The 25,077-nt window shown below is 36.8% G+C and overlaps 3 protein-coding genes across 4 annotated transcripts in view; 2 read left to right on the top strand and 1 right to left on the bottom strand.

The window, feature by feature from the left end:
- crip2l (cysteine-rich protein 2-like) overlaps window positions 1-1,423 on the top strand; it is a 34,301-nt gene extending 32,878 nt beyond the window's left edge. Inside the window, exons 7-8 of the mRNA XM_016496128.1 lie at window positions 285-342; window positions 932-1,423. Of these exons, the coding sequence (XP_016351614.1) occupies window positions 285-342; window positions 932-996 (123 nt within the window). The 3' untranslated portion in view covers window positions 997-1,423. The remainder of the gene's footprint in view (window positions 1-284; window positions 343-931) is intronic.
- Window positions 1,424-2,068: 645 nt separating this feature from the next.
- Window positions 2,069-4,733, top strand: LOC107695993 (retinol dehydrogenase 14-like). Its single transcript, XM_016496127.1, has 2 exons — window positions 2,069-2,477; window positions 4,097-4,733. Exons 1-2 carry the CDS (start codon window positions 2,076-2,078, stop codon window positions 4,712-4,714), a joined length of 1,020 nt encoding a protein of 339 aa, XP_016351613.1. The 5' UTR covers window positions 2,069-2,075; the 3' UTR covers window positions 4,715-4,733.
- A 1,157-nt stretch (window positions 4,734-5,890) lies between these two features.
- LOC107695990 (brain-enriched guanylate kinase-associated protein-like) overlaps window positions 5,891-25,077 on the bottom strand; it is a 35,596-nt gene continuing 16,409 nt past the window's right edge. For both annotated transcript variants that reach the window (XM_016496125.1, XM_016496124.1), the window contains exons 3-7: window positions 15,372-15,533; window positions 11,851-11,917; window positions 10,929-11,036; window positions 10,732-10,812; window positions 5,891-8,541 (exon numbers count right to left, since the gene is read on the bottom strand). In XM_016496125.1, the coding sequence (XP_016351611.1) occupies window positions 7,153-8,541; window positions 10,732-10,812; window positions 10,929-11,036; window positions 11,851-11,917; window positions 15,372-15,533 (1,807 nt within the window). In that variant the 3' untranslated portion in view covers window positions 5,891-7,152. The remainder of the gene's footprint in view (window positions 8,542-10,731; window positions 10,813-10,928; window positions 11,037-11,850; window positions 11,918-15,371; window positions 15,534-25,077) is intronic.

Below are 25,077 nucleotides of genomic sequence, written 5' to 3'. Positions count from 1 at the left end.
AAAAGACTGTGGTTTGAAGCTATCTCCGTGTCTCCTCGTTCCGTGCTCCAAGTGAAGTGTGACACATATGTACATATATTTTAAATATAATTTGGTCAGAAAAAAAAAAGTGGATCTGTATGGATGGAGTAGAAACGTGTGTATATATCCTCTCTTAGTAATATCATAAAGGTGAAGCTCAAAAATGTCCAGATTAAACTGTTGTGCAATGCATCCAGATTTGAAATGACATTTGAAGACAAGTATGATTTAATAGTGTACATGGGTTCTGTTTTAAACTACAGCACGATGGCCAGCCATACTGCCATAAACCCTGTTACGCTGTTCTCTTTGGGCCAAAAGGTACATTTCCACTGTCTGTTTTCCAGTTTCATTCTTTTTATACAGTGTATATTGTCTGTTGAGGAGACATTCCATTTTGGTAACTGCATCAAGTAAAATTTACAAAAATGACTTTATATACACAGAAAGCATATTAAATGCAAGTGTCTACTTCAATGTTTCAACTTTCAAATAACATTTATGAAAATAAAATGTCAAAATATGAGTGAAATAATGTTCCATCGTCATTCAGTATACAGAATAAAGTAGTATAATAGTATTTTGGGGCTGCACTGTGAATGTTTTAATGTCATCTAATGATTCTTGTTGTAAATATGCATCACAAGATTTTTTGGTATATGAATTATTGTTACACTGAATGACATTTTTTTTCTGTAAATCATAGTAAAAATGTTTAATAGTCATTCATTTTTATTTTATTGTTTTTATTTATTTATTTTGCACAGAAAAATGTAATTCAATTAAACAGGACACATTCTAATGTACGTAAAAAAAAAATAAAGCTGTATTAACTTTTATTGTTTTGATGCTTGCAAACCCCTATTCGTCTTTGAGCCGTGCATAATGTTATTTCACTGTTTTTGTTCAGGAGTGAACACTGGAGGTGTTGGCAGTTACATATACGAGGACCCAAACACTGAAAGCCAGTCCTAAGAGCCACAAGCACACCAGCAGTATTATTAGCAACCTTAGATTTAAGCCTCTTGTCTGCTTCCTTTAAATTCACTTCCTATCTTTCTTGAATCTGCACTGATCTTGTTCATCTACAGAGTGCCACTTACATACTAATTGTGCTCAAATAAGCTAGTATTACTACTTACTAACAGGAATATGTGTTTAGCCTTTTTGCTGTATTTATATATTGTTTATATATTTTTAAGAATGTACTTAAGATCTTTTTTTTTTTTTTTCTTTTTTTTTTACTGTGACATTGAATTACAGGTAACACACAATTTTGTTCAGAATTAAACGTTTTTGCCATTAGTTCTAACATATGTTTAGTTGTGTAGCACTATAGCACACTTATTTATTAGGCCTGTAGTTTACCGACGGCATATGTTTTCTGAACTTTGCACTTAAGGTCTGTTTATGTATTAAACACTTTGTATTTGAAATTAAATAATATTGTTAAGTGTATTGGATTGGGTTGTTTCATTTCACTTTTGGGATGCTGGAGAAAAGAAAAAAAAAAGAATATACTGCCTTAAATGTACAAGTGATGGTGCCAGTACATTCACAGCACTTTTTCCAACCACGTTGAATTTAATACTTTAAAAAAAATGCACAAAAATCTTTAAAAAAGGGAAAAATACATACATACATGCAGTACATACCAAATCAAGCAGAAATGAAATGTATTTATTGTGGCCAGTTAAACTGGTGGAAACACGCTGTTATGTTGTTATGCATGGTATAATAGCTAATAAATACCCATGTTTGCACAAAAAATACAAGGATCTGTCACAAATCATATTGATAGCTAGAATATAATTAATATCGTAATATTTCAGATACTCTCTTTAATCATCTAACAGGATGTCATTAGATTCTCCAGGCATAATCTAATGTCATTATCCACTACATGTAAAAATGTCATCACATTTGTAACCAGTAATGAATCAATGAATGTACTTCTCAATGAGATTATAGTGATTAAGCTCTGCTGTATATCGTGTAATAAACCAGAAGGCTCGAATTGTCAATATCAAAAACAACGCAATGCATTCTGGGTGATGTGGTCCACGGCGCTCACACGCACGCTGTCATTCAACACTGCACTGATGTCTGCTGCGGTTATTTTAGCCGCTGTTCTCGGCGGTGGGGTTCTCCTCATTGCCCGGAGAATATTCTCCAGACGCAAAGCGCTGAGATCACTGAGCTACCCAGCGAGTCTGATGCGCGGAAAGACTGTGATAGTGACCGGGGCGAACAGCGGCATCGGGAAGGCGACGGCGGCGGAGCTGCTGAAGCTGCAGGCCCGTGTGATCATGGCCTGTCGGGACAGGCGCAGGGCTGAAGAGGCGGCCCAGGACATCAAGAATCAAGCCGGTGCAAATCAGGGAGAGTTAGTGGTCAAAAACTTGGACCTCGCGTCGCTCCAGTCTGTGCGCAGCTTCTGCGAGGAAGTTATCAGGGTTTGTTTACAGCTGTCTCTTTCTCTTTTAGTCATTGAAACTGGGTTGCATGGCATTAAATATCTAGGCTACAGCAGCATGGAGTATGAATTCATGAACGTCGAAATGGCTCAAACCAGGCAAAGATCATTGAGAAAGTGGTCAAATTAGTTAATTTAATATTAATGTGCAATATGATATGTGATCTGTGTATATATTTATATGTATATATACATATGATGTGAAATATGATAAGTGTAGTTACTACAATTATTGTTGGCACAGTTAAACTGTGGCAACTTAGTTCTTGCCACCACTTTCATGAAAAATGACAAATTCACTTCTTACAATGGTTGAAGCCCATATTAAAGGGACTGCATATTATTATCATCTCATATTATTATGATAATTGTAACATAATTGTAGTAACTGTGGGTATTTTGGTGCCTTGATAAATTGTAAATAATGAAAATAGATGGGAACTGGGCTGATTGTCACACTTTTAAATCCAGACAATAATTTTCACTGGGTTGATTTATTTTTTTAAAGTAAATTTCCGGGTATGGGACACACGTTATTGTCTTGACATCAATGGGGACCTGCCATTAAATATCCATTTATAGATTTTCATTCAACTTTAAACATGAAATAGCAGAGATGGAAAAAAATAACATGAAATATTGCCAAACCATTATTTTGGCCAAATTAATGAATTATATGGAACTATAACAGATGAACAGATAGATTAGAAGTATCACTTTGGTTGAGACTTGATCTTGAAGGGCTGACTTAGGGTAATAGGAATCCATGATTTTATACTCAAAAAAAAAATATTTTTACAAGGTCTCACTCACAAACCTGTGGAACGATCCTTTAATGGGTCGCAGTGAAATCTCAAATTGTTATCATGACTTAACTCATATGAGGGATTTTTAATTGTTTGCAGTGTGTATAATTGTGCAGATTGCATTATTTAAAGCAAAATAAATAAATTACAATTACATAGATTTTTCAATCTTTCCATAGTGTTACATTTATTAAAAATGTATAGGTGTAACATACTTAACAATAAATACAGCGATTTGATAAAATAAATGAAATTATGACACAACACATGCCATCAGGCCTGAGCTTCATTATATAGTTAATATAATGCATGTCATATTGGTTTTACTTAAAACCTAAGTTACTGACATACAGCCACTGTAAGAACTTCCCCATGTGACAACCAGCCTCGATGTCCCATTTTAGATTTATCAGACATTTATATGAAGCCATTTTAGTTAAGTTTTCTGCAGCGAGTTAATATCTGGCTACATAAAATTATTTTGGACAGAATAGCATTTTCCCACTTATACCTCTGTCCCAAGACAACCTCTTCAGACAGCCTCCTTGAGGTTTTCACCAGCCACAGTTTTTGCCTCTGAAACAGCATGCCAGAAGACTTGAGGATATTAGTCTATCAGTATTTTTAAATTTCAGTCTTATACAACTTAAACGACTATATGTTTTACCACATAATTTTTCATGTGTCTTAAGTTGTTTGCTTTCTGTATTGCATTTATACACTAGATAAATTAAGTGTGATTAGATGTGCACAAACTAAAATTTCTAAACTCCTAATTGTGTTACAAAATTAGGAGGAGCCGAGGATTGATGTTCTTATCAACAACGCTGGTCTCTACCAGTGTCCCTACAGTAGGACAGAAGAGGGCTATGAAATGCAGTTGGGAGTAAACCTCCTGGGTCACTATCTTCTGACAAATCTTTTGCTGGACCTCCTGAAGCAGTCGGCTCCCAGCCGTATCGTCGTGGTCTCCTCCAAGCTCTACAAGTATGGCAGCATCAACTTCGAGGACTTGAACAGTGAACAGAATTATAACAAAGCTTTTTGCTACAGCCAGAGCAAGCTTGCCAACCTACTATTCACCCGCGAGCTGGCACGCAGGCTGGATGGTACTGGGGTAACTGTAAATGCCCTCACTCCGGGTATCGTAAGGACCAGATTGGGCCGGCACGTCAACATCCCCCTGCTGATTAAGCCTCTTTTTTTGCTGGTCTCTTGGTTGTTCTTCAAAAGCCCACTGGAGGGTGCTCAGACCCCACTGTACCTGGCATGCTCGCCTGAAGTTGAGGGTGTGTCTGGAAAATGCTTCACTAATTGCGAAGAAGAACAATTGCTTTCTAAAGCCACCGATGACCATACTGCTAAACGGCTCTGGGACCTAAGTGAAAGCATGGTGGGTCTTAGGAGGTGAGGGGACGAAGCAGAACCACCCTTCACAAATGTGGCAAATGCAAATCTCGAACATCAGTGCAATGGATTTTTTGGGATGTGTTTTTGGCCAAGTACCTGAGGGACTTGCTGGATAACAGACAGGAAATTAAAATGTCCATCTGTTCCCCTGTGTCTTTGCTGCAGTGTTTTCAGAGATGGCCTCAGGCTTGTGACTCACTCTACTCTGTGAATGAGAGCCTGAAAGTATCAAGTCCTACATATCCCTTGAATACAAATGACAGGAGCAGTGTGCCCAAGAAACATATGGCTCCGAGCTATCGTTAATACAGAATAACACGAACACCATTGTATATCTCTCAATGTAGATTAAGTGGTGCTTTGTGACCAAGTTATTACAATACATCAAGATTGTTGAATGTTGTTCAGCAATTAATTTGACAGACCTATTCATCTATGAAGTGAACTAGTGACAATTTAGCCTCCCAGAATATTCTCTTCTCATAATGCTCTAAAGTAAACTTGGCAACTCCCACCCCGTGACTCATTTCAAGATATATTTGAAAATGTTTGTGACATCCCAGTGTAAAAAAAGGAAACACGTAGGTTGTGGCTCTGCAGATAGTGGGGTGTCACTACTAAAAAAAAAAAAAAAAAGTGATTCAGAGTAATGGATGTATAAATTTCATTACCTCCGCTATATACTCCTGTGCATTAGCCATTATTAGATCATTTTCATTCGCAGTGGAGGAGTAGGATGTTTACAGGCTATTGTCCTTAATCACATGCACTAACATGAAATGTTTTGTGTGTAAATGCTGTGCTTCTGTTATTCTCTAAAAACTGAATAAATTGAATGCTGGAAAATAAGGAGTGGGGTGTCACAACTAAAAAAAAAAAAAAAAAAAAGTGATTCAGAGTAATGGATGTATAAATTTCATTACCTCCGCTATATACTCCTGTGCATTAGCCATTATTAGATCATTTTCATTCGCAGTGGAGGAGTAGGATGTTTACAGGCTATTGTCCTTAATCACATGCACTAACATGAAATGTTTTGTGTGTAAATGCTGTGCTTCTGTTATTCTCTAAAAACTGAATAAATTGAATGCTGGAAAATAAGTCTGTCATTTGTGGAGGAGGACCAAGGTCCTTCCTTTGAATGCTGTCATTTCATGCAGGAAACAGAACTCTAAATTATAAATTCTCCCCAATACACCTCAGCAGCAAGCTTTACTACCCAACAGGAGCAGTGCAGGAAACAAAAGGGAGTTAAAGAGACAGGCATTGTGCAAGTATTGTGCTTTATTAGATATAGAAAGCAAAACAGAAGAAACAGAGTCATGCATCATTGTGTCAACTGACACAGGATCCCAGCTGATTAAGAAAGAAGCGAGGGATTGAATCGTGAGGTAGAGAGGGCCTGAGGGAGGGGCTTACAGCACTGAGAAACAAAAGAGAAAACATTGAAAAGAACAATCACCTCGGAAATTCCATCACCCAACAAAACACATCAGGAGTTAAATAAATGCCCAGTGCTTTCAAGAAATTGTACTTGTTTCATGTTGTAATAGACTTGAGTAATATCAAATCTATTTGAAATAGAAATAGATTATTAGTATCACTTTGGTTGGGACTTGATCTTGAAGGGCTGACTTAGGGTAATATGAATCCATGCAGAGTTTATTCTCAAAAATATTTTCATAAGGTCTCGCTCACAAACCTGTGGAACGATCTGTCAATGGGTCGCAGTGAAATCTCAAATTGTTATTATGACTTAACTCATTTGGGGCATTTTTAATTGTTTGCAGCATGTGTAGTTGTGCTGACTGCCTTATTCATAGCAATATAAATAATTTACAGTTATATAGATTTGTCAGTCTCTCCATAGTGTTACATTTATTAAACAATTATAGATATAGCATACTTAACAATAAATACAGCTATTCATAAGTTAAATAATAAAAGTTCAAATTTCTTGTCAAAATTAGCATTTCTTTTTACATAGCATGTGTTGTTCATTCAGAAACCCTTAAGAGCCCAGAAGGCTTTTGGTAAAACAAAGTTAATCTCCCTCTCTGCAGACAAGTTTCCAAAAATTCATAATGCACCCAATGCACTTAAAATACTTTCCCACAAATCACACAGAACCATTAATAAACTTTCAAAATAGGCTATACAAATAGTGCTGAGTGTTAGAGCTTCATATCAACTGTAGAAACATGAGCAAATTATGTTCGATGTTTAGAAAACACTGTAACAGATACAGAAATAGAGAGAAAAAAGATAAGTGAGCTTATGGACTGAAAATATTCAACAGAAAATCCCATCATATGTTTGGCTCAAACTGTAGCTTAACATTCAAAACCTACTGACAAAAGAGAGTAACCAGGAAACCCTGCTCTTAGTTTAGTAGAGTACCACAGAGCTTTAAAAGAGAGTAACCAGGAAACACTGCTCTTAGTTTAGTAGAGTACCATAGAGCTGTGCCTTGGTGAGACTGTCCTTACGTGACAGCCCTAGTGTGCCAAATTTTTGGTACGGTTGTTGTGGAGGTGGTGGTGGAGTGGTTCCCTGAGGGGACACACTGTGCCTCTCGGGTTGGTAATGCTGTAGCTCAGCACCCATCTCCAGAGATCCATGGTCCAGTGACTCATTTGAACTGTTGGGACTTACGTCAACATACTCCGTTGCCTTGCCCCCAGCTGCCACCCCACCGTCCTTGGGGCTGTAGAGGCTGTGCTCGGACTCTTGGCTATCCTCCTTGGAACAGTAAAGGTGAGGTTGGCTTTGCTGCTGCTGCCGTAAGCCTGGGCTGCAATCAGGGCTGGGGTTAGAGAAGGGATCTAGTACCCCGGCGTGATGGTGGTATACATCAGTACCTTCCTGGAAGCTACTGTAGAGAGGACCAAGACGAATTTTTGCAGGCCGGACAGAGAAGTGCTGCTCAGAGAAGCTGTAGGGTGATGCCCGGCCGGGACTACGGTATGAATGGGCACTCAGGTCCTCCACACTCAGTTGCCTCCACCGACCAATCAGCTCTTCTTCCTCAGGATTAAAAGCGCTTCCACGGCGACTGTCACCATAGGTGATGCTGGGGGAGGTGGAAGGTGGCAGGGGCTCATAAGGTTCACTGTAACATGAGGACATTGTTCTGCTGTAGATGGGTGAGCTACCATTCTGATGGTGGCTGGACTCAGGCGGTTGAAAAGTATGGGCCTTCGTAAAGGTGCTTGGACTCTCCCTCTCCCAGGAAGAGTCACTCTTGTGCTCGTATTCACCCCCATCCCTCCAGTCCATGTAAAGCGCTTGGTGGCGCGGAGAAGATGCAGCACTGCTCGGAGGATCCTGCCCCTTGTCCTCTGACCCTCCTCCACTAAAACTTGAGTAAGAGCTAGAGCCTCCTCCCAGAGAGGTTGTAAACTTTCGGAAGTGGTCCTGGGAGAAGCCAGGCTGCAGGGACATGGATCCCTCTTCTGGGTTGCTGTCAGTGGAGTTCTGGGGTTCGTACACTGTCCGCTGTCCATGAAGGTCCATGCTGGGTCTGCGCTCTCGTCTCCGTTCATCAGGGCAATAAAGCGCTGTGTCACTGCTATAAAGGTCTGACTTGTAAGTAGCACGGAGGCCAAGGCGCTCAGTGCTACCCACAAGGCTTGTGCCCACGAGGAATCCCTGGCGTTCCTGGGGTTGTGGGCTGGGTGAGCGAGAGGCTTGACTGCTGCAGACCTCGTCTGGTTTCTCCAGGACCTTAGCAATGACAGAGGCAGGCACTGTGTCGGCATATGGGGAATGGCAGAGGGAAGAAACCTCCATGTGCAAGCTTACACGCTCCTGAATCTCTGCAGGCAACTGAGAGAAAGTAAAACACAGATTTCCATTAGATGTACCCAATGAACAATAAGTGTTGAGAGACTCGCACAAAAAGAGAAAAAGTTAGGCTGTTATGGAAACCTATCTGGAAAGGATAAGAAGGGAATAATAGCTTAGGTAAGGTCAATATCAGTATGAAGTTAACAAGAAACATGCAAGAGATTGGGGAATGAAACAGAAGCACCCAGTGAACACATATGTTTACAAAGCAGACAGCCAAAGATATTGTTAAAGGATATTGTCCGTACAAATGGCCTATGTAAGTACATGGTTTTTAGTATTTCATTTAGCGAAAATTGACCCTAGGGAAAACCACAGATTTCATTATCACTGACACTACACAGAGTACTAGGCATCAATTCAATATCACAACCCTTTTTATCTCAGTTTTTTCACCATAGCAACAAGAAGAAAGTAAATTGCAGCTAATTAGCTAACAGTGCATGGCTAATTATAGAAACATGATGAGTCAAGACAAAGCAAAAATTTTACTCCAAAATCAATAGGGTTGGTCTCGGTTCAACAAATCTGATTTGATATCTAATTCATTCAACATCTGTTGACCTTCTGAGTGTTGTTGCTTTTGAGACTTTTTTTGGCTGCTTTTAAAAATATTCTCGATGGTTATTCAGAAACTTTTTTTTTCTTTTTTTTCTCATAACCACATGAGACACCTTTTGTCCAGCTATGTCCATCTATTTTAACGAATACTTAGTGCCAAATATTTGACATTTTCATATAAAACAATATGCAAGGCTGAATTCCCTGAACACATTGTGTAACAGACACATTGATGTTTCCATTCAAATATATCTGCCAAATATGAACAGGTTTTTACAGCAGGCAGCATTCCAACATTAGTCTCTAATCTAGTCATCATGGGACTGGCGTAAGGCTTGGAGCAGATTTGAAGAATTTTTCAATTTTCAAATTTTTCTAAAGCTTTATTGTCTATCCCCAATGGGGTAGAAAATTGTCTTCAGACAAAAGGCTCAACACACAAACAGCACAAGTAGTCCTCATAACAACAGACTACATTACATCACAAAAAAATAAAATAAAATAAACGGCCAGGTTTATTGGCACACACTATTATTACTTAAACATCCTCCCACTTTTTCCTTGCCAGAAGAGTCACACATTCTTAATTGGGACAGCATTTTTCTTTAAACAAGAACTTGATTTACTATGGTTGACCTAAATATTAGTAGATCCCACTAAATAAAAACAATCCTGCTTCATGATTTCCTACATTAATATCAGTTTTTCAACAAATGTTTCTGTAGATAACAGAGTTAGTGGTTAAACAATATTAAACAATATTTATTTAGATAAAATATCTTTTGGAAAATACATTGTGTGGATGACATCCAAATAGGCTATATAAAGACCTTGGAGCAGAAGTTGTGCTATAAATAACTATTATCCAGCAGGTTGACAGAGTGGGTTTGTTATTCGTTGTCGTTAAAAAGACATATCCAATTACATTTCAGAATGTATATTTAATTTTTAGATACTTAATTTTAACATTTTCCAAAACTGAACAGATAGCCTGCTGTAGCAGGTAAGCTAAGTAAACTCAGTTCATACATGTTAGAGTACCACAGAAGCAATAATGGATCTGTATTATTATTATTATTATTATATTATTATTATTATTAATATTATTATTATTTTGCCTATTAGCATCCCTTGTTATGGGAATGTTTCTAAAATAAGGACACTTACCTTATTTTTATCTGTCATAATTAAAGAAATCTAAGATGTCCATATAACGGGGAAGTACATGTTTTATTACTGCCTTTGTTTTAATTTAAATATGTATTTCTATGTTTTTGAAATATGCTCTGGTCAAACTCAGGCATGAAATTAATTACAATCAATTAATTGTAAATACATGTATTAATTATAATGAATCTACACATTGGCAAGAAAATTAACAGGATATAACCTAACAAGATGGAAAAGTTTTAAAATTACTACCAATTAACAAAAATGTAAAATTCTTATAAAATCATGGGTTAATTAAAAATATTTTAACTAAAGAAAGGAAACAATGAAGAAGCTAACAAGTGTTTGTTTCATGTCACAAATTACTGCATACTGTAGTACCCATAAACATAATACTTGCAACATCTGCTCAAATAAAGGTACAGTGTGCTAACTTACCTCAGATAACTGGGCTCTGTAGAGTGACTTATTACACTGCAAGAGCTGTGCAGCCAGGTTACAGTCCTTTCTGTATAAGTCCTATTGAGAGTGGTAGAAAAGGAACATTAGGTAACGAAAAGCAAATACACAGTCCTCTAAAGGGCTGCCATTAAGCCTCAGTGTGTAAAAGAAATCACAGTCATTATTTCTCTTACATTGTCCTCTCTCAGTTTCTCAATGGTCATCTTAGCTTCCATGAGATGATTGTTAAGGACGATGATTTCTCTGCTAAGAGCCCGTTTCTCATCATCGTGGTGCTGTGACTGGATGAAAGGAGCACATTTTCAGAAAAAAAAAAACCTATGTGATATGCATTTACAATAATATATGCCCTGATAGACCACTAGTATGAATACAGACAACTTCACACAGGGAGAAGTCAATGCATGTGTTAAGTCATTCTTGGATACTCCTCCAGCAGATGGGAATTAACTGGCGTACTCAAGGAACATCAATAGAAGGATGATATCAGATGATTTTCCTTTCATACCCGAACCCATAACCTTCAGGGTCATCACTGACATATTTATGGTTGCAATCTGTTGCTAAAAATGTGTTTACTCTAACAAACTCAGAGTAAACCCTGAGGGGTGGATCCTAATACAGACGTAATGGTCATACAATGTAATGCAGCAGGCAGGCTAATTATATTTTAATTGCTTCTAACTTCAAATTAACAAACAGGCTGTGATGTAGATTTTGCAAGTATAATAGACTCACTATCACACTGTCATGTGAAGGCAGACAGGCTGATGTAATGGACTATAATTAACATCAGTCGCACCAGTGGCAGTGTATTGATATAGAAATAGACTCTGCATTCAGCACTATTGTACATGTTTAACACATTCCCTATTCTTTCACACCTGAAAACACGTACACACATGGACAGAAGTGTGGACAGTGATGTAAACACTTTCATCCGAAAAACACTTAAAGAGGGAGATGAGTACTCGTGAACACATATGCAAACAAAAACATTCACACATTAAAACAAAAAGCAGTGCGTGTGCGCTCACCCAGACACCTCTTGTATAATTTGTGCTTTTTTAGAGTGTGGACGATGTGTGCACTCACATTTCGTTGGATTTTATCCTCTAGGTCCTGGTTGATCCTCTGCAGTGCTGAGTAACTGCTCTGTATTCTGTGGGAAACAAGAAAAAAACATTTTTTTCCAAATCCAGCACGCACTGGAATGTCTAAAACGCTTTCCTTATTTCCATAGACACTGTTAGACAATCACAAGTCGGCTGCCAAAACTCACCACCTGTTCATCTTCCGCATTATATTATGGTATCTGTTGTGGTATCAATTCACAACATTATTTTACAATGGACCGATGAGCCCAACACATGGCGAGGCTATAACTGTATAACTAACTCCTACGCATTTGGCATCAGCCAAGTGAAGTGAAACAATCTTTGTGTCCCAATTCACTTACTATCCATCCACAATAGTAGGCAAGGTTAGAAACAGTGCATCCCAAATTATAGTATGTTTAAATATTAGGGCAGAGCCACCTTTTTAAGTGGAAGAAAAGGAACATGAGGGCAGCTGCCACGGGAATTTTTAAAAGTCCACGTGACTGTAGGGCGCAGGCATCTCCAACCCTGGTCCTGGGGAGCCACCGTCCTGCAGACTTCAGTTCCAACTCTGCTCCACCACACCTGTCTGTAATTATCAAGTAGCCCTGAACACCTTGATTAGCTGCTTCAGGTGTGTTTGGTTGGGGTTGGAGCTGAAATCTGCAGGAAGGTAGCTCACCAGGAGCAGGGATGGAGACCCCTGCCGTAGAGTGTCCCATTCATCATTTTAGCTTTCAGAACAGTACTTGCGAGCGTCCCCTTTGTAGCCACTATGTGCCCTCGATGCATATTTCTGCCGAGCCCGCACTGAGGTGAGCTCCACAGCAGACTTCTACCCAACAGTTAAAGTGGCAAGTGGCAAGTGGCATTACGTCACGAAAGTGTGGACCCAGAGGAAGACCGCAAGGGTTCAGGGTGGTGCGATTTGGGACGGGGTCATAGAGGCAGTTTAGGCAGTAGGCTAAAACCAGTAAACATGTTAGCATTTAGAACACTTCTGGTACTATCGTTCTAAAGTCAATGTTTTTGTTAAATGGGTTTTTGGTTAAATGCCTGAAATTTTTCTACAAAATACATCAGTAATACATCAGTGTTTTTTAAAAAGCTTTGACTTGTCTTGAAAATGGCAGTTGCAAATGCTTAAATTAGACTACAAGGGTTGTCAGGACATTTAACATTTAACGTTATCACAGAGAATAGGTAAACTTATTTACTCGCTCGTCTGCTTTTACAGCATTGTTGTATTTTTAATTGCGCTCTTGCAAACTATTCTAAAACTTTCAGACTAAATGTTTTTTGTTTTTTGTTTTTTAAGTAAAGACTTGTTAGTTGTAAGCTCATTGTGATTAGCTAGTCAAGACTGTTTCCTGAAAATGGGAACTTTGTCACATACATCATTCAAACCAAATTGGTTAGAACTGTCATTAATGATATTAAGCAAATTACTGTCAGATTATTGCTGTAAATAATGAACATAGGATCAAGGACTGCTTCACCATTTTTGTTCTCCTTTATTTAGCGGCTTCTCTTACATTTACATTTAGTCATTTAGCAGACGCTTTTATCCAAAGCGACTTACAAATGAGGACAATAAAAGCAGTCAAAACTAAAAACAAGTAGATAGAATAGAAAAAATAGAAAGCTAGTGTTTGTTTTTTGTTGTTTTTTTAAATAAAGAATAAAAAAAAAAAAAAGATAAAGGTAGATGAAGTAGAATTAAAATAGAATAGAAAGTGCTAGAGTTAGACGGTCAAATAAAGGTACGACTTGGTAATCAAGGTAATCGATGTTACATGACTCCAGGTTCCCCGATATAGAGCAAATACACGCGTATGCATATTTCAGAAATTATGTGTTAATTCTCTTAACAAAGTAGAAGACATGTAATTAAATTTGTATATGTATGGACTGAAAAATATAGATTGCACTTCATGTTAGCTTGCTTATTTTGGTCAAGACCATATTTCTTGTGTTCTGCGAGTGAACGTCGCTTTATCGTGCTATCCCAAAGAGGCACAAAATCACTTTCTCAGACTTTTACATTAACTGTTCCCTCCTGGTGGAATGACCTGCCCAACTCTCTATTCTTTTTCTATTCTATCTGTTTTCTTTTTATTATATTATACAATTTAAAAAACAACAACAACAACAACAAAAAAACTTGCTACGTGTACTGTGTTAAGCTAACTGAGATAAGTTGCATTGGATAAAAGCGTCTGCTAAATGACTAAATGTAAATGTAAATGTCTTAGTAAAAAGAAACTATGCTTCTAAGCACAGGTTGAGAGCTGTAGTTCCAACCATACAACTTATGCTGTTTGCGAATATTCATTGCAACTATAGATTCGGAAAACACCAAATCGTTGAACTATGTTGGTAATGATGGAACTTGCGACCATAGTTGGCTAACGATGCCTATGGGAAACACCCCAGGTTGACAGCTGCAAAATATCCCAATACAATCACAGTGCCACCATCATGTTTCACTGTTTACTGACTTCTTTACAAGAAGACTCGCAACCTCCAAAAATTTCAATTTTGATTTGTGTCTATAGGATATTATAAGTTCCTAAAGTGCTTTCCAGCAAACATGTGATGAGCTTTCTCAGAGCACAAATAGTGTTCTCAGCTGTTTTGTTGACTTTATATATATATATATATATATATATATATATACAGTATATATATATAAAAACTTATTGGTGTTGCAAACAAAAACTAAACATTTTACTTAAGCTCAAAGAAAAAAAAGAGACAAAAATGACCAAAACAGGAAATAAAATAATGTGATTAAAACAAGACTGATTTAAAAGTCATAAATGGCATATTATCGATAGGTACAAAATTTGTTGAGAAAAAAACTTTGTGACCATAAAAAAAATATGTTCTAAGTAGGATGAATGTGTCTACAGTAGTATGAATGAAATCCGGACGTACTACATCCACAATGTTGGATTTGTCATGTGACCTACATGAGTTGCATCACTTCACTGCCATTCACAAATCTTTCCCCATGGATTCATGGGATAGTAAAGTGTCCACTGGATGTGCAATTCAGAAATGTAGGCGAAACTAGTAGGTAATTTGTTAGTAGTGTTTTATGAACATTACAAATTCAGACATGCAACTCATTTCACGGACTGTTTACTGCCTTCTATATAGAACAGAAGTAGGCATATTTGGACACTTTTGTGTTTTGACTAATATATGAGAGAAACATGCAATAAAAATAAAAATCAGGAGGGGTGCAAATACTTTTTGTACACTACTGTATTAACCTTAAAGATGAGTAAGTTTTATGGTGATGAATTTGGATAATTGTTAGCACTTACATACTGCCGTGTTCTTTTGCAACAACAGCAGGTACATACTTAGAGAGCATAGTATAAGTAGGCGAATTGGGATGCAGCCAAGTTGATTGTCCTGTCTGATAAATTGTTCAGTGAGTTTCCATATGTGAATAGAAAGCCACACTATTTTAAAGCCAGATGCTATTGTGTACGCTCTTCTTACCGGCGTAATTTGTCGGTGAACTTGTCGAGCTCCTCCTGGGCTCGGCGCAGCTCGGTCTCCAGGTACTGCCTCGTGGAGTCAAACTCGCGCTCTAAAAGCTCCAGCTTATGAGTGGTGTAGGAGAGACGTTTGCGCAGGTCTTCTTTCTGTTCCTGCAGAGAGCTGCATACAGATGCGCATGTGATTACATTCACTTCATATGACGAAAGCTGACAAAAATAGTCCCTGAATCCGTTCTTCATGGACATTCAGGATCAATAAAGGCAACGTAAAATCAAAGCAGCTATTTTGTATGAATTACATCTCAGTTTGGGCCAGATTTATGAATGTATTTCACTTCATTGTGCTGACATGATCGATAACTGTCATACAACCCACTGATCACATTTAGTGTAACCCAAACACACTCATGTCAAGAGTGCCTTCGTAAATCAGGTTTACTGACCTTTTTAATCCCCAACACTAATTTTTCCAATTTCCCACATTGATACTTAATATGCCATGTACAAATGGTCTGTTTATAGATCAAACACACAAGCGGGGATGGGGTGAGAGAGATGGATGGAACCAAGCACAGCTTTTTACGATACGTAAGAGAACCACTGACGGCCCTAATGATTTAGTATTGATGGACAGATGTGTGGTGAACGATAATGACTTTCTGCCTGCTGATAGAGGTGGTGGCTTTCAGCATGCCACAAACCACACTTGATCAGATGTGCAGACAACACGTGTCTAAAGCAGTGAGGGTGAGCGATAAATGTACTGACAATCGATACACACGCAGTAGAACACACAACACACACAAGCCAAAATATTAAGTCTGACATAAAATGAAAGTTGGATTCCCCTAAAAAAATGTAGTATAGTGGTGCCATGGTAATATTATGAAAATTAATAAATAACATATTCAAGTATCATGGTATTAATTGTACTCCATGAAATGTCAAAGAACACAATAGAAAAAAAAGAAAAAGTGTTTGTGACACTGCTCTGTTGGTAATCTTGTACGTCCATTTATTTATTAATTTATTTGCTTGTTTATTTATTATTTTAGCAAATATACTGTATATATATATATGCATATATTTAGCTGATCACACTGAAAATAATTTTAGTCTGCAAGGAAACTAGTGAATTAAAAAAATAACCATGATAAAATAAACATGAAATGAAATAGTAAAAACTAGGGCTGTCAAACGATTTCTGTAAATAATTGTGAATAATTGCACATAACATAAAAATTTCAACATTGAAAGTAATTTTAGTTTGCAAGTGAACTAGCGAATTAAAATAAACTAAAATTCATAAATTGAAATAGTAAAAACTAGGTCTGTCAAAAAATGAATCGCACAGACTTCTGCAAATAATTGCACATAGCGCTGACATTTGAACATTGAAAATCATTTTAATTTGCAAGTTAACTAGTTAGTTAACTACAAAAAAAATAATAAAACGAAATAGTAAAAACTATAGGGCTATCAATTGATAAAAAAAATTAATAGCACATATTTCTGTAAATAATTGTGAATAATTGCACATAACATTAAAATTTGAAATCCTAAATATATTTTCACGTCTCCATATTAATGTATTTTATACAGTATTGGACAACCGATGCTAGTATAATTTTTTTCTCCAGTCTATATTTTTCAAGGTGGCTTGCCACAATTATTATTATTTGTATTTTTTTTACAAGAACTCAGTTCAACCTTTCCGTTATAATCTACCTTCATTATATAATTTATATCCCTTTTTTCCTTATATATAATATGCAGTGTGTACTATCAACTCAAAACTTAACAATTGCTGAGATATATGTGACAACTAGCCCGGTCTCTTCTAAATATAAATTTTGCCATATGAAGGCGATGGGATTTAGGTGTGTCGATGTCTACACTGATCATAGTCTGTATATGACACTGCGTGATTTGTTCCACGTTACCCACTGTATACTGACAAGTATATATGTGTATATATATATATAGAGAGTATGATTATCGTCCTGCATGTGTGTACAATAGCATATTCATTGGTCAACACTTGTAGCAACAGCACTCATGATGGTCAATCTGTCACAGTTCAGCACTCGACGGAGATGCACATGGTTGATGGGATGACTGTGGTGGGTGGACGACGGGTTTGAGAGAGCGTCTTACCTCTTTTTCTGATGTTTACAACCATTTCGAGAGGTTTTAAGGGCTGTTTTTCCAATATATATCTTTTTCATGGTTTTTCGCAGTAGACCACCTCTCATGAAGGTCTGTGTATAAATTCTCTGCTCCCTAACAGGGATTCCACTTATTCCTGCTTGAGTCTCAGGTTACGTTTCCCATGCAGCCCTGACAGACTGCTGGAGATCCTGCCAACAGAGCAAAGAGAGTGGCGGGTGGCGCTTGCAATCATTTTACAAAATAATATAGCGACAGCAATTAAAACAGTCTCATCAAACTTGCGATTCATCTCGAAGCTTCATGCATGAATCTGTCACGGCGAGAATGAACGTGCGGCAACAGGCTTAATTAACCTCTTTGGGCCGATGCCACTGTGCTGATGTTTCGGTGTGACTGGAGGTCCCTCACACAGGTGCGTTTGTGAGCGACGAGATGAATTAAGGTAGGAACGCGATGAGACAGCTTGTGAAAAACATTCACATGCAGAACCTTCGTGTGCGTAAAAGTTCATCTATAGAGTGCTTCAGCTCGGGGAATATTTATACCACACATTTATGGCACCTTTTCCACTAATAGGGTTCGAAACAAGGCCCAACACTCTTCAAAAGTTTCAATGGAGGTGCTTAAACTTCAGAAAAGGATTGTCAGCCTCGCTATATCTTATATGAGCTATTGAAAATGTATTTTAGATGAAGTCTGTCATTTTTGCTAAATTTGTTACCAAGATTTGGGACATGCTAAATGTGTTATTTTCTTGAAAGAAGTCTCTTATGCGGAGCAAGACTGTATTTATTTAATCGAAAATACAATAAAAGAGTAATATCTCTTTCAGTGTTACATGATTGTTCAGAAATCATTCTAATATGCTGATTTAGTGCTCAACATTTCTTATGTTGAAAATATTGAGCACATTAGAATGATTTCTGAAGGATCATGTGACAATGAAGACTGGAGTAATGATGCTGAAAATTCCGTTTTGCAACACAGGAATAAATTACATTTTAAATATATATTAAAACAGAACATGGTTATTTTAAGCTGTTATAAATAGCACAATTTCACTGTATTATTCTGTATTTCAGAGATTAAAGCTTGAATGCAGTTACAATTTGTTTGAGAACACTGAATGAGATTGTTCACTTCCACCATGTATGGGTCCAAATGGTATTAATTCTTGTTTGTCATTATTACAAGGACTCAATTTTGCGATACATGTGTAACCAACCGGTTCTATTTCGCCTCGCGCCGAGCGGGATTCGTATCGCGGTCTCCGGCATGGGAGGCGGGCGCTCTAACAAGGAGGCTAAACACTGAATCTCACTCCCATCCGGGTCACGGCACCAAAAGTAACCGGTTCTACTTCGCCTCACTCCGAGCGGGATTCGAACCGCGGTCTCTGGCGTGGGAGGCGGGCGCTCTAACAAAGAGGCTAAAATATGACATTTTTGGAGAATTAAAATGAGAATTTTTTGCTAAAATTAATTACATATTAACAGAATATGTGAAGATTATTGCATTGTTGTATCATTTTAATCATTTTGACCATTTTGTGTCAGTTTAATTTTAAAGGGTGGCACCTCTACTCTAAAAGTGGTGGGGGGAAATGTTTTTGGGATGTATAATGAGGATTATGATTTTGTGATTTCAAACACTTTACAACCAGGTTACAGTATACATTACAATTTAACATGTACTACATTCTAAATTAGGTATCATTAATGTTTTAATCGTCTTTTTCACATATTTGTTCATCTTGATTATCATCCATTTTTAAATATACAAGAATTTCTGTATAATTATGTGGCGTGCAACAAGATAAAATCAGAAATTTGCTGACATTTAAAGTGTTTTAATCTCACATACAGTATTTATTAGTCGGTGTTATTTTAGTATCATTGATATACTATTACAGTTTCTGTTACTATTTGAATTAGATTTTATTTTTATATTTTCTGTTTTTATTTTCATTTTAACATTTTAGTACGTTTTAGATGTTGTGTATCTTGTAATTTTTATTGTATTTTTTTTGTATTGTTTTATTTATTTGCTGAAATGTCTATATAGTTTTTATTAAGTTTTAGTTTTAGTGTTTTTTTTATTTACTTTAATTTAAACTAAATAAAACTGAAAAAAGTTACCTTGACAGCTAGCTGAACTAAAAGATTTTATAATGTTCATTTAAATTAAAGATTTTTTTTATGGTTTTAGTTTTAGATAATGATAATAACCCTGTGAATAGTTAAGAGAGTTAGTAGATAATCCAACATATCTAATACTTTGCAGAATAAACACACACACACACACACACACACACACACACACACACTATTTATGCCTTCAGTGCTTTATAAATGTAATAATGGGATTTATTAAACTGTTTTTATTTTTGAATAAATAATTGCACTGAAAGACATAATTTTTCCTGTATTCCTGTTGCCTATTTCCATCCAGCCTATCAGGTGAGGATGGAGAGATATTTGTGACAATTGATTATGCGTTTCTCTTTGATTTCCCCCGCCTCTGACTCATCGCACACTCATTTTTTCTCTCTCCCATCTGAATCACCGCAGGGTGTCAGTATAACACATCTCCCTAAATCCTCACCCACGAACATTTACCACATCACGAGGGGCAAGTATACTCCCACAGCAGCCCGTGGAAATCAATGCGGCTTATATCACGGGGGGCTGCAGCCGCTGCATTGGCTGCATTTGATCTTTCGGAAAGAGCAGCTGACATTTTAGAGGCATGAGGAAGGGAATGAAAGACAAGTGGAGCTGGAAGATTAGAGGGGCAGGAGTGAGATGGAAGAAAGGAATGAGCGACAGAAAAACGAGAGGTGTGAAACGGCCTCGCATCTCACCTCCACTTTGTATTCTGCCCCCTCATTGCAGACACATACATAGCTGCACTGACATACATCCCATGATGCACCACATATATCCTCATGGACCTACATACACATCGCAAAGTCTGTGGATCAACCAAACAAAATGGAATCAAAATGGACAAGGGTTGCCAGGTCTGCATAACAAAACCAGCCCAACTGCTAATCAAAACTAACTCAATTGCGTTCCGGGTCAAAATCCAGTCAAAAGGATTTTGCTTTCAAAATTTTCGCTTCAACCCACAAACTAAAAAAAAAAAAACCTACAATAACAGTGTAAAAGTAGCCCAACTCTGCAGGAAAACTATAGACTTGGCAACACTGCGAGAACCCAAACAAGTTGATCTCATATAATAAACAATAACATTAACTGCATTAACACCAATAATATTTGTATCTTTTTTTTTAAATACCATTATTAATTGATTACAATAACTATGATGTGACTATGTATCTTTAATTGCATGTTTGTCTTAGAGAGAGAAAAAAAACAGTAAATACTGTAGATTGATGTAAGTCTCACAAACCTAAGATATTCAATACCATTTAAATGTTTGGGGTCGGTAAGAATTTTTGATGTTTTTTAGAATATGTCTCTTATGCTCACTAAGGCTGCATTTATTTGATTAAAAATACAGTAAAAACAGTAATATTGTGAAATATTATTACAATTTAAAATAACTGTTTTCCATTTTAAAATATTTTAAAATGTAATTTATTCGTATAAAGCAAAGCTGATTTTTCAGCATCATTACTCCAGTCTTCAGTGTCACATGATCCTTGAGAAATAATTCTAATATGCTGATTTGCTGCTCAAAAAATGTTTATCATTATTATCAGTGTTGAAAACAGTTGCACTGCTTAATATTTTTGTGAAAACTGTAGTAATTCTCTGGTGAATTGAAAGTTGAGAAGAACAGCATTTTTTTAAAAATAGAAATCTTTTGTAATGTCTCTACTGTCACATAAAAAAAAATACAATTACTCACGGTTCTGTGAAGCAGACAGTAATAATTCACTTACTGAGAGAGTCTAATTCAAACTGCTAACTCGTAAGTGAGTTTGAGTCTGTTTCTTGAATCTATTTCACTGATTCATTGCAAAGAATTGGTCAGAATATGGTCATTTGTTCAAGAATTGGATGGTGCTATGCCCTACCACATCTAAACACACTCACAAGTTTCCCAAATGTCACCAACGGCAGCTAGATTTTAAATTATTTCAATAATTTAGTCACAGTCTGTAGCAATTTACAATATTTTCTCAATACAAGCTCATGGTCTTAATGTGCATGATTCATCAGTACACATTATTCCAAAGAAGAAAAAAGTTCGGTTGCACTTTATCACTGTGTCCTTGTTACAGTGTAATTACGTATGGAATAATATTAATAGGTTATTGTAATTATACATACTTTATTGTTATTACTATAGTAAGTACATGTAATGTGTAACAATGACACCATAAAATAAAGTGTTACCAAAAGTTTTTATAGGAAAAATCTAGGTAACACTTCAAGTTGGGGATCCAATTTTCACTACTAACTAGTTGCTTATTAGCATGCATATTACTAGCATATTCTTGACTGATTATTAGTACTTATAAAGCACATATATTTTAGATCCTTTAAACCTACCCCATACCTAAACTTAACAACTACCTTACTAACTATTAATAAGCAGCAAATTAGGAGTTTATTGAGGCAGAAGTCATAGTTAATAGTGAGAATTGGTCCCCAAACTAAAGTGTGACCAAAATCTTTCTAAAGGAAAGTTTCTCATAATTGTAACATTTTGAAGCATGTTTATTTTAAACCTTATAACTACATAAGAACGTTTGGGGTGTGAGTTTGCAGTTTGTGTTATACAAAAAGCGTCCAAGTCCACAGAATCCCATAGGAAAATCTTGAGGGAACGCATGGCGAATTAGTCTTCTGGGTGTTAAAGTTATGACTGCAGCACTCTATTAACGTTAACCAGTAGGAGGTAAATAGTTATTTACACATTACTTCAGGATACTGTCATAGCCAAAACAACCCAAAACCTTCAGTCTCCACGTTCCAAGCCAAAAAACCTCCTCAAAAGTCAAGTCGGAAGTACTCCTCCAATCATATGTAAACTCACATTCAGGTCTGGCTCCTTTCTGGCATGAAACACCCACTTTAAACAATCCACTCAATTCCCGATGGATACAAACAAAGTCCTGCCCTACATTTGTTTTTCTCATTGACTATTTTGTTTTAATCTGAAATACATCACATTATGGAAGTACAACGATTTGTGAATGCCATTTCATTCTGACTTTAGAAAGAAAAGCCCTGAAATTCACACGTGGCACAATCCAGTCATTTATCTGCACTGACTTGATTTGTTGTTACCCTCTCTGTCTCTTTCGCCCTCTCTCTCTCACTCTCACTTTCACTTTCAATCTCACATCATCCCTCCTTCCACCAGCCACCCACTTGCAAACAGCGGGGAATAATTATGGCTTAAGTGGATTATGCGGCCTGCAGATGGCAGATAAACAAAGAGGAGAAGAATCAGGACAGTCTATCCGGGTAGAATTGAGGATGAGCAACGGAAATCTGATGGGTGGAATGGGATTCCAAGAAGCAGCAGCGACACGTCGTGCCGAGGGCCATGATAAAATGTGTAATGGTGCCCAGCAAATCAACTGGGAGTCATTTTTGCTGTGGGATTTAGATTAATTTTTGTGGAAAATTGCTTGAAAACTAGGATAGGAAAGTTTGGGATGACACCGAATTAGATGAATTGTGCCGTCCCGGAGGAAGCTTTCGGTTAAGTTAAGGTTTTCATCAGTGCCTATCACCTACTGTTTGGTACTTTCAAAACCAATAATGGTTGATATCAGCATCTCACAAAGTACATGTCCTATTAGAATTAAAGTAGGTCCTATTATACATCAAATTTAAAATAAAATAAATAATATATGAATGACTTACATATTTTATATATGTATAATATCACAATAACTTCACAGTGCAAAAAAGGGTCTTAAAAACACATGCATATTTTTTTCCAACAAAATATATTTGTCCCGAAAATATTTTTAATTATTATTATTTTGTTGTAAAATACAACAGATGAAATAAACACACACAGAGAGAGAGAGAGAGAGAGAGAATGCCCCTGAGATGCAGGGATCTGCTAGTTTATAAAATATTAAACCTGCAAGGCTGAATGTTGGCAGGCTGAATGGTACGTAGAAATTTCTGAACATGCGGGGATATGTACATATACAAGAGCGAACAGACGAGCTCACACATGTTAAATATAGCAGCACCGATTGATTTAAAATTCAATAAACAAATCTTCAGAACAGACAGAGAACATCAGAGCCCAAGGTTGCAAAACATGGATTGTTTTCAGCCACGTCATTGCGGATATTATTCAGCTGATAGACTAAATACACAAAGCAGCATACACTAAAACCAACAGAGTGATCATATGCAACAGTTTTGAAGACTAACTGTGCTGCTGTACAATCAAAAGTCACTTTTTAGTGCTACATTGATGACATTCAATGGCGTAGCAACCATTATATATATATATATATATATATATATATATGTGTGTGTGTGTGTGTGTGTATGCACGTATTTCTAAACATATCATATATTGCAGACTGTATTACAAAACTACAATGTTACGTTTTTAAATGACTAACCATGCAGGCACCCATTTTCCATACACAGTATATCTCACCACAATGTGACTGAATCAATTTATACATTATTTATACACAATTTATACAGAAATTATACACATTTTCTGCAAACAAAATAAAACCTATTTTATATTCAGATTTGTTTGCAATGCAGTAAGCTTATTCACCTAATTCTAATATAAAATGATATTTTTTTAAACTTTATTTTTGCTTTTGATATATTTCAAAGACAAAATATTTATACATTATGGTAGTGTTTGTTGTACTTTCTTTTTAACCTATGCTAATTTATAATAAAGAAAGAATGTGTCCAGACAGGACACATTTTAAAATCTTGCTTATTACTTATAAAGCCCTGAGTGGTTTAGCACCTCAGTATTTGAGTGAGCGTTTATTGCATTATAGACCTTCATGTCCGCTGCAATCTCAAAACAATGGCCATCCTGCAGCCTGGAATTGAACTGCTGGTTTCGTCTAGCCAGAGGAGAACTGGCCCCCAGACTGAGCCTGGGTTCTCCCAAGTTTTTTTTTCTCCATTCTGTCACCGATGGAGTTTTAATTCCTTGCCGCTGTCGCCTCTGGCTTGCTTAGTTGGGTACACTTAATTTCCAGCGATATCGTCGACTTTATTGCACAGATACTATTTCAAATGAACTGAGCTGGACGATGACATCACTGAATTCAGTGATGAACTGCCTTTAACTGAAAATTGAGTGTTTACAATTGTCCTTTTGCATTGACACACTATTTTCCTATTTTGATACTGTAAAGCTGTTTTGACACAATTTGTATTGTTAAAAGCGCTATGTAAAATATAAAATAGAGGTGACTTGACTTGACGGGATGAATTTCATTGCTGTGTAAGAGTAATTGGAATCTAATGAGAATCATCAGTGAGAATAATGAGAATTACAATTGTGGGGTTGCCCTTAATTGTCATAAAAATAAATGTCTCAAC

Source organism: Sinocyclocheilus anshuiensis, unplaced genomic scaffold, assembly GCF_001515605.1.
Source record: "Sinocyclocheilus anshuiensis isolate Anshui unplaced genomic scaffold, SAMN03320099.WGS_v1.1 scaffold742, whole genome shotgun sequence".
NCBI lineage: Eukaryota > Metazoa > Chordata > Actinopteri > Cypriniformes > Cyprinidae > Sinocyclocheilus > Sinocyclocheilus anshuiensis.
This window is presented reverse-complemented; position numbering and strand designations above follow the sequence as displayed.

Coding starts and splice junctions, on each gene's coding strand:
- LOC107695993 (XM_016496127.1), top strand. CDS start 2,076: ATGTGGTCCACGGCGCTCACACGCACGCTGTCATTCAACACTGCACTG. Junction 2,478..4,096: donor TCTGCGAGGAAGTTATCAGG/GTTTGTTTACAG, acceptor TTACAAAATTAG/GAGGAGCCGAGGATTGATGT.